At 37.0% G+C, this 9,598-nt stretch overlaps 1 protein-coding gene across 1 annotated transcript; it reads right to left on the minus strand.

The window, feature by feature from the left end:
- Nucleotides 1-1,589: 1,589 nt before the first annotated feature.
- Nucleotides 1,590-7,913, minus strand: psmd14 (proteasome 26S subunit, non-ATPase 14). Its single transcript, XM_057852993.1, has 11 exons — nt 7,805-7,913; nt 7,095-7,150; nt 6,943-7,014; nt 5,787-5,906; nt 4,487-4,557; nt 4,243-4,393; nt 4,065-4,172; nt 3,908-3,982; nt 3,706-3,831; nt 1,876-1,938; nt 1,590-1,761 (listed from the first exon to the last, which is right to left on the minus strand). Exons 2-11 carry the CDS (start codon nt 7,140-7,142, stop codon nt 1,663-1,665), a joined length of 933 nt encoding a protein of 310 aa, XP_057708976.1. The 5' UTR covers nt 7,143-7,150; nt 7,805-7,913; the 3' UTR covers nt 1,590-1,662.
- Nucleotides 7,914-9,598: the final 1,685 nt, after the last annotated feature.

Below are 9,598 nucleotides of genomic sequence, written 5' to 3' on the forward strand. Positions count from 1 at the left end.
ATGGATTCAATCCAACAGGTTATTCTGAAGCATTTAGCAACATCTGTGTTTATTTAAAATGGCTTATGAGGCAATCAATCATCAGTCACTTTGTGTATCTCAAGGTATTCTGCTGCATTACCTCATCTTCAGTGCCGGAGTAAGCATTGTAAGACTCATCGACCCCATAGTGATATCTGATGATTAATAGTGAACGTTTCAGCTTTGCCTGTACTCCTACCCTGAGGAATAAATAGACGAGAAGAAAGTTTGTTCAGACTTGTGCTCACTAACGACTGAACTTTCTTGAGATCTTGATCTCAGAGACAGCACTGAGTTTCTTCAGCGATATAAGGAAACTTTGTGTTTTCACTGAAGCTTCTAATCTCTGGGAGGCATCTGCGGGCATAGGAAAAAACATCTAAGAAAATCTTTGATTTCAGTATCTGAAATAGATAATAGGGCATGATGATTCAGCACAATTTGAGCACACGATGGAGGTTGAAAGCTATGCAAGGCCCTGGGAGGACAAAATTGAAATCTAATTAAAGACGCACTTTGATTCTTTGAGATTTCTTCAGTATCTGAAAAAAAAAAAAAAAGTAAACAAGACGTTTCAAAGAGCTCCTTTTGAGAAGACTTTGTCCTGGAACAAAAACGATGTAACCGTAAAAGACTTTAATTAACAACAGGGGACCGCATTTGTAAGGACATACTGGAAAGGGAGGAGAAACTCCACATGCAGCATGTTCTTGCTTTTGACAGACATCTGGTAAACGCATGGATTGTTGGGGGGACTGTGATCACCTATTAGGAATTTCTGGTGTTAAGTTCTCCTTGCCGGAATCGTGTTTGTTACGTAGTGGCGGGGTTAGTGATAATGGGAGCTCTGTGCCTCTGGCTTGGAAATGGGCTGTGACTGTGGTTTGCTGTTTGCTTCTGTGGCAAAAAGCAGCTCAGGTTACCTAGGCTTCTTGGAGTTCTTCATCATTCTACCAAGGACTTCAAAGCCGAACCTGGAAGGGTTTGTGACAAATGGTTCCCATGTCAACTAATGTCTTGTTTCCAACGAGATAGCAGAACATTAAGTCACAGAATGATGCACTTGCTGGACTCCACAAGTGCTGACAGGTCAATTGCGTAGTTGCATATGGAAAACCTTTTGAGAATTTGATATCCTTGCTTAAGGTCCACGTGCGAGTACACTCTGTCCTAACTTGTACAGACAATTCAGCATACTGGGAGACAAGTTCCATCTTACCAGTATCGTTTTTGTCTATTACTGTACGACTGACATGCTAACTAGGCTAATTTGTGCAGTTTTGCCAGAAAAGTAACATATATGGGCTACCATGCCATATTCATTTTATACCGGTTGTTGGGTTATGGTCTGGGGATGCTTTGATGCTTCACGTACTGGACGACTCAATGTGGTGGATGGAACCACAAATTCTGATTTTTGCTAGAAAATTCTAAAGGAAAATGTTTAACCATCACTTCATTACGTCAAGCTGAAGCACACCTGGGTTCGGGAATCGCTTAGTTTTTAAAAGCAGAGACTTGAATCGGATTGAAATGCTTAAACTTTCAAACAAGTACAAAGGCAGCTGTTAACGATACTTAACATTTATTTTTATATAAAAGAAAAACGGTTGTAATATTAACAGTTATAAACAGGCGTCATCACTGGAAAACGACGGTATCCAACATGGCAGCAAGGCATTGAACGATGTTAGACGTCATCAACACATCGACGTGCTCCTCCAGGTGCCTCTTGGGATCCTGCAGGGGAGTGAGAAATGTTGCAATTGATTAAACACATACATCGAAAAAGGGCACTTGTATCAAACCAACAGAATAACTTGATTTTCTCAATAATTGCGGACTTAATGTTACCTGTTTGCCAACATTCTTGATGGCCAACTGTTCTGGTGTCATTTTGTCCTCTTCTTCCACAGCCTGAGATGGAAACATAACAGCAGCACCAACAACTTGTTAGAAATATTTCCTGACTGTCTATTTACTATACTATTTATTAGTATTTATTACTATTTATTGGAAGGACATGTTGCTACAACAGATACATAAATTATTTAATGTCACCTTATAACATATTTTACTATTTAACACGTTCAGTTTCAAATTTAATGGCTTAAGTTTAATGTTTTAATGATGAACTTCATTTCACGTGATAAACATTTAATTTCCAATTTTAGCATAAGTTGCACATTTTAATGTGACAGGTTTCACATTAAAAATGTAATACATTTCAATAGGATGAGTTTAATGTTTGAACAATTTTTATGTGACAAGCTTTATCATAACGTTTAACTAGTAACATAGTTTTAAATTTTTATAGATGTGATAAAAATGTAACCGTTGAAGGTTCGTACTGTATTCGAATCATATTACAATTTTTTTTTCCAGAAAGACTGGAAAAGGGCTGAACAGACTTTTTAAAAAGAAAATTAACATTTGTCAAAGTAAAACGTAACTATTTTCATATTTCTAGATGTTAAGCTTCAAATTTGAAAGTCAGAAGTTACATGTTTTAATGTATTAAGTCATAAACTAACATTCACATTTTAATGTAATTGCCACGTTTTAATTAAACAATTTTCACATTAAATGTAGAAAAATATGACATTTTAATATATTTTCCCACAAAGATAAGTTTCACGTTTAAATATCTTAAAAGGTGGTAAGTTGTGATAAACACGGTCGTGCACTTAACATGTTATTGCTAATTGTATTGCGATGCCCCACTGGATGCTTTAATAATGATAAATGTTAAAACTTCAAGGTTTTCCAAATAAACATTCTGATAAAAATAAGAGAACAACTTCTAATGGAGTTATAGAAAATGAATGTATCATAAAAATAATATGAATTGAAATGAGCCAAAATGTCCATAATCAAATAAAAGTAATCATTCGCATTTAAATCAGGTTTACAGTAGTTACCCCAAAGAGCCACTAGGGGGCGACCAATCCATTACAAATACAGGCAGGCAATCATAGGACACGCCAATGCAAAGACTCCCAAGATGCATTTTGCTGAACTTTTGCACAGATTTTTGTATTTTCTTACTTTTCTTAGAGACTATTTATTTGTTGTAACGCAGTAGATTAAATAATTAGTTTTCAATCATTTATTGTTCATTTAATTTTTGCAACATGAATGCAAATGGTCTGCTCACATTAAAAACTCCAAGTATATTGGTTTCGAGACATCTACTGTAATTGTCAATAAGCATAGCTGCTTTGCAAAGCTGTGACCAGCACTTGTACAAAGGTAGAAGGCTTCTATATTCACTCTGAAGGTGACATCCATATTTTTCGAAACTGATAATGAAAAACCAATGTCTATATTATCCAATATGATTTTAAAATGCTTTTATCGGCCAATATTATCGGCTACCTGATAATATTGGACAATTCTATTGATAAGTGTTATAATCTTCCACATAAAAGCTGAGGGGAAAAAGATTTAATGATACGCTATAAAACTCTTCCATAATAATTAATTTCTTATGGATAATGAGAACATATTGAGAACTATTCTATTCAATTTTCACCCAATTACAGGATCTGCACAGTTGCTGCTTTGATGAAGTAAAACAAAAGTTTATTAAAAAAACAAAAAAAACTTGCACGTCCTGCGATATGTGTTGTGTATGCGGACATTGGGATGGCGATATTCAAAAGATATATTGTGCAAGCCTACCTTGTTGTAATTCTTGGCGAGCTCCAACATTTCCTTGACAATGGTCTCATTGAGTTTACAGTGCTCACTGTAATCCTGCAGGGTGAGACCTTCCATCCAACTCTTCTTGTGCAAGTTGAGCAGCATCTACAGGAGAGGCAGCTGTGTTTCTCACAGTCTTCCCACAACACTTTTACAATGAGCGGCACTATATCAGTCCTACCTTCTGCTCCAACTCATTTTTTCTGTAATTAATAGTGATTGAGTAGTAGTGTCTGTTCAGTCCGTGAATGAGAGCCTAAAATTTTAAAAACAAATTTGCACTTGGACAAATCTCAAATCAAACAATCTAGATTAGCAATGCGGCTAAATCGTATTACCTGGATTGAGGGTTTGTTCAAATGACCCAGATTTGATGTAGTTTGTCTTGGTTCATGACCCAACACCATCATATTGGCATTGATCAGTCTGAAGGCATCGATGACGACCTGCAACAAGCAATAGCGTTTGAAAATGACCTAATGATGTTAGCGAAAGTGCCAAAAAACGCTTGCCTACCTTTCCCTTAACACTCTGAATGGGATCCACCACTACAGCGACCGCTCTCTCCGACAGCGCCTCAAAGCTTTGCTGCGTGTTGATGTCCACTCCGGACAACCAGCAACCAAAACCAGGGTGACTGTGATACCAACCCACCACCATCTCGGGCCTGATGGAGTGTTCCCGACATGAATGAACCCTTATTTACTTCAGTGTGTGTTCACGCTGAATAATTGCGTTTTAAAGCATTGTGAAACATTACCTGCCCGTCTGCTTCAACATGTCCAACATCTTGGCTTGGAACACAGGGTCCACAGCTTCAACACTCACACCCTATTAGAAAACAGGTGGTTTAACATATTAACCTTTTATAGGAAACTCATTAAACTCTCTAGCTGCCACTGACGGCGCTAGGTGTCCAAACTATTTTGACTGGGATTGACATTAGCCCCTCCCAATCAAAACAGATTGGACGTCTAGTGTCGTCAATGGTATTGAGACATGAGCATTCAAGGCGAGTCCTCCAAGTTTAAATGAATTGGACATCTATCATTGTCAGTGGCAAGAAATAAGTTTAAAAAAAAGAAGAAAAAAACTTCTGAGTTTTAATAGGAGCAATGAAACAGTGTGTTTAATTTTTTTATTCATTTTAAATGTTCTAATTTTTAAAAAAAATATTTTATTATTTATAAACATATCTAAAAAGTAAATTAAAAGACAAATTTACAGTATATATTATACAAAAAAAACCCCAATAATGATTAAATAAAATTATGTAATAATTAATTAATTAAAGAAATAACTATGACTGAGACCTGATATCCACATATATGGACATTACATTTGGAGTCGTGGGCAAAATTTGTGTATCTAATGCTAACATTGTGGCCTTATATGACTGGAATGTGATATCCACGCATGGGGACGCCAGGTTGTTATGGTGTTATTATTATTATTTTTTAATTACACTATTAAAAATCGTCAATTGCCCTAAAAAAATCAATATTCAAGGTACGGAGGATGTTCTCAAGCTCAAAGCTCCCATAAAGCTCCCTTTTTGGAGGTTTGACTACCCTTTGCTGCCTCTTACAGATCAGTCTCGGTACTACAACAAACACGGTGCGGTGTTTTTTGGTGATCGGGAATATCATGACGCCAAGGGGAAATAAGCATGTTATATATCTGAAAAGTTGTGTAACTGAAGGCCTTTAACCCTCCTGTTGCCCTCATTTTCTGTATACAATTTTTATCCTCTGGTTTAAACAGACCCTGTCTTCACGAAACCCCAATTCAAGCAGTTTAACTGAACTTAAAACACCAAATTTCATATTGCTTGAGCCAACATCTTGTCCTTCGCCACAATATGAGTAAATACTCTCCAAACAAAACACAGTGGCAGGTCATTTTGACCTGACGACCACACGAAGGTTAAGATATCACATAAGCTGATCTCTAATTGAAAAAAATTAATTAATAAAAATTTGTTTCTATGTTACTTGTAGATGATTGGAGCCAGACACAGTAAAAAATAAGATAAAATTAAAAAGAAAAAAAAAGCATACCGTTCCAGACTGTGGCATGGCAAACACATCAATTACTCGCACTGTGTAGTCGTCAACAAACTCTCCCAGCATCAATCCCATGACTTCCATTGGTACACCTGCACGCCCGTGCTTTAACATCTAGCAAGGGAAGATTGATAAGCACAAGCAGTTATAAAAACTACCACAGCAATGTTAAATATAGAGGTGGGAATCTTTGGGCACCTAACGATTCGATTATGATTACATTTCAGAGGCTACGATTCGATTATAAATCGATTACTGATGACAACCCCACCCCCGCTATTAGCTGCTAATGTTTTGCACATTAGTTACAAAAACTGTAAAGTTAAAAAAAAAAAAAAAAAAAAAAGCCTCGCAGGCTTAAATAAACGACTATTTCAGTATCAAGTTAACAGTTAAAAACAATAAATAATATACTCAAATCCCCATTCTGTATCAGCAGCTTTAAACTACATTCAATTAATTTAATGTTGTCAATCAACCGTTAAAGTTGTTAAAATTACTCCTGTTATTCCATAATTTCCCTTTTGTCTACTTTCGACGTGAAAGTTTTTAAACTATTTTAAAGATAGATTCAAGTCAATATTTTACCGACTTAGGAGTATTTTAGATAAAATGTTAATTAGGTTCGCTTGGAAGGTTCGCTACAACAGCCTTGAAGGGAAGTTTACTGCTTTAAGATGGCGGCCGTTTACTAACGCCCGCATCTAGCTTTCTCTACATGTGCTGCTATCCCCACCGAGTCTATTCTGCATCTAGTCCTATATTAATATGATCTCTACCTTAACATTATGTGGACGTACTTTGTAGCAGTTTTCGGCAGCAGTCAGGTATGTTGTTGTTTTTTTTATCTCGCGGCATGAGTTGAGCTAGAGCCGTGAGTTGAGCATTGGCATTACCCGAGGGGCCGGGTAATGACAAGCACGATGTTTAGCTACTCTCGCTCCGTTCCTCATTGCATCCCGAAGACCACGCGGCGCGCTGAGTGTGTTTTACTTCTGCTTTACTTGACATATTTCAATAATCGGAATTTGGATGTTTGTGAATCATTCTAGAATCTTCCACGGCCGAATCGTGAATAATCTAAGAATCGGACATTTCGCACACCTCTAGTTAAATATATACAATATATTCAGATACACTCCGAATTTACCTTAAGTAGTGCCAATGATGAGATATAGACTTGCTCTGCTGTGTCTACAGCTGGTGCATCTGTTGGGGGGCCCTAAACAAGCAATTAAGTTTCAATATAAGGGTAAAATTCCACATTATGATTTGTCTCTACAACAATTCGGGCTGTGTTACCTGGCCGAGCCCTGGCATCCCACCACCAAGCCTCAAGAGACGGTCCATGTCAGGATCTGTTGAAATAAATCTCATGCAATAATCCCAACCAAACTGAACAAAAAAAAATTAAACAAAAAGTACAACAAAAAGAATCCCTATTATTACTACGAAAAGTATTTGGATTTTGGATTACAACATACCAAAATTACATTAGATTATACACATGAATATTTCTAAGCAAAATTCCAATCGTATGAATACTAAATTTTAATGTTAGTAAAGCGGACGACTCATACATTGTTTTGTATCAATGTGCAAAAACTAACGAACCACGTGATTATCAACATTGTATCGTCAAGTTGTTTAGTTGTTAAAAGAAAAAAAACAAGTAAAAGTTTGTGATTTGTTCAGCTTTGTTGTGCATTATTGCTTCGCTCGCCGTTAGCATTACTTAGCATAACTCGGCTAAAGCAACAGCACCAATATTTAGACATGCGTTGTACTTAAAACCTTTTTTGCACTCGCAATTTCTAGTTATTTTCTACATTAGACAGTACGAAATTATACAGACTTGCGACATTCACATAAAGCCAATTGACGTTAGCAGCAAGTTAGCACGCACAAAATAAAAGACTTGTGTTACCCTCTAAAAAGCAGTAAATTATTTTCACGAATTCCGCCTTACAGAATAACACGCAGTCTTTAAAATAACTCGTAAATGTACTGACCTGTATGTATTCTCTTCCAGAGACCGTTTAAATCCGTAAACGTGAATCGACCCGACTAGCTACAATGAATCAGCCAGAATTATGTTTTACGGAGACACTTTCCGTCGCATGTGTGACGTCACCAACCACCAAGTTGCACATACAAAAAAGAGACGCACGAGGCCGCTAACGTCCCATATAAGTACTCTAGCAAAGCTTGTTTTCATCCATTTTATATACTGTACTGTAATTACTGCTTCTCCATATGGTCATGGAGGGTTGGGGGAAGGGAAGGGAGTAGAGTAGAGTAGAGTAGAGTAGAGTAGAGTAGAGTAGAGTAGAGTAGAGTAGAGTAGAGTAGAGTAGAGTAGAGTCATTACTTTTCATCCATTTTATATACTGTAGTGTAATTACCGCTTCTTCTCCATATGGTCATGGGGGTTTGGGGGAAGGGAGTAGAGTAGAGTAGAGTAGAGTAGAGTAGAGTAGAGTAGAGTCATTACTTTTCATCCATTTTATATACTGTAGTGTAATTACCGCTTCTTCTCCATATGGTCATGGGGGTTTGGGGGAAGGGAGTAGAGTAGAGTAGAGTAGAGTAGAGTAGAGTAGAGTAGAGTAGAGTAGAGTAGAGTAGAGTAGAGTCATTACTTTTCATCCATTTTATATACTGTAGTGTAATTACCGCTTCTTTTCCATATGGTCATGGGGGTTTGGGGGAAGGGAGTAGAGTAGAGTAGAGTAGAGTAGAGTAGAGTAGAGTAGTGTAGAGTAGAGTAGAGTAGAGTAGAGTAGAGTAGAGTAGAGTAGAGTAGAGTAGAGTCATTACAGAAACATGCACTTTTTAAGTTAATCAAAAATTTACTGTAGTAAACAGGTTACAAAATATTTAACACATCAAGTAGTTCCTGCATACAGAAGTATACTGCTAGCATAAATGAATAAATAAATGTTCAGTATGATTTTATTCGAGTTATATAAAACACCGACTGACCCTGAGCTTTCTTCCACTAGGCAGCTGATTTTTCTTTAGAATTTCTTGATAGTCTTGAAAGTTTATTGTGCTCTTCACATGTTGAAGACACCCTGTGCCAGATGCAGCATTTGTGCATCTCTCATCGACAGGTACTGACCTGACTTTGCATTTTGTTCGTACAGAAACACAAGCATTTTCATATTGTATTTTTGAACAAATACCCATAGAATTCTCAACCCTGTTTCCCTCTTGGGCTTCATGACCACTTGATAGTGCCATATAGCAAATGGATGATCATGAAGCTTTGACTCATTGGCACAAAGCTTCATTGCTTCAAAAGTTTCGTTTGGCCATCCCTGCTCAATGCACTTCCCTTGGGAAAGACAGACAACCTCTGTTGCCACCTGCTGTCAACACTGTTATCGCTAACATGCTTCATGCCTCCTAGCATGCATTGCAACATTCACTACAGGTGTAAATAACATTTGAATTTCATGTTCCGTGCTTATTATCTATTTAGTTTTCCAGTTGTTTCATTTATTGCTAGTTGTGCCATTTAGTTCGTTGTTATGTAATATGTTTTCTTTCGGTTTGAACTGTAAGTTTGAATGACCTTTGATTTAATCACCTCCCGTTATTTGTCATTTTTCGTGAAGTGGCTCTGCCTACATACTGTAAGTGTGGACTGTTCCTCCCTACCTATGATGTGCCACAAAATAGCAGGTGGCTCGTACAATCCAGGTTGGAAATGCCATTTTTTTTTTTTTTTTATATAAAGCCTATCAAAATGTACTTGATTTGTTAGAAAATGTTCTAAAACTGTAGCATGAGAAATTTTC

This window comes from Corythoichthys intestinalis, chromosome 1 (genome assembly GCF_030265065.1).
Source record: "Corythoichthys intestinalis isolate RoL2023-P3 chromosome 1, ASM3026506v1, whole genome shotgun sequence".
NCBI classification, from domain to species: Eukaryota; Metazoa; Chordata; class Actinopteri; order Syngnathiformes; family Syngnathidae; genus Corythoichthys; species Corythoichthys intestinalis.

Excerpts from the sequence above, each read along its gene's own strand:
- psmd14 (XM_057852993.1), bottom strand. The coding sequence starts at position 7,142 with ATGGACCGTCTCTTGAGGCTTGGTGGTGGGATGCCAGGGCTCGGCCAG. Across the intron at positions 3,832-3,907 it reads AAAATGAGTTGGAGCAGAAG|ATGCTGCTCAACTTGCACAA; the intron begins GTAGGACTGATA and ends CCTCTCCTGTAG. Across the intron at positions 1,762-1,875 it reads TCAAGAATGTTGGCAAACAG|GATCCCAAGAGGCACCTGGA; the intron begins GTAACATTAAGT and ends ACTCCCCTGCAG.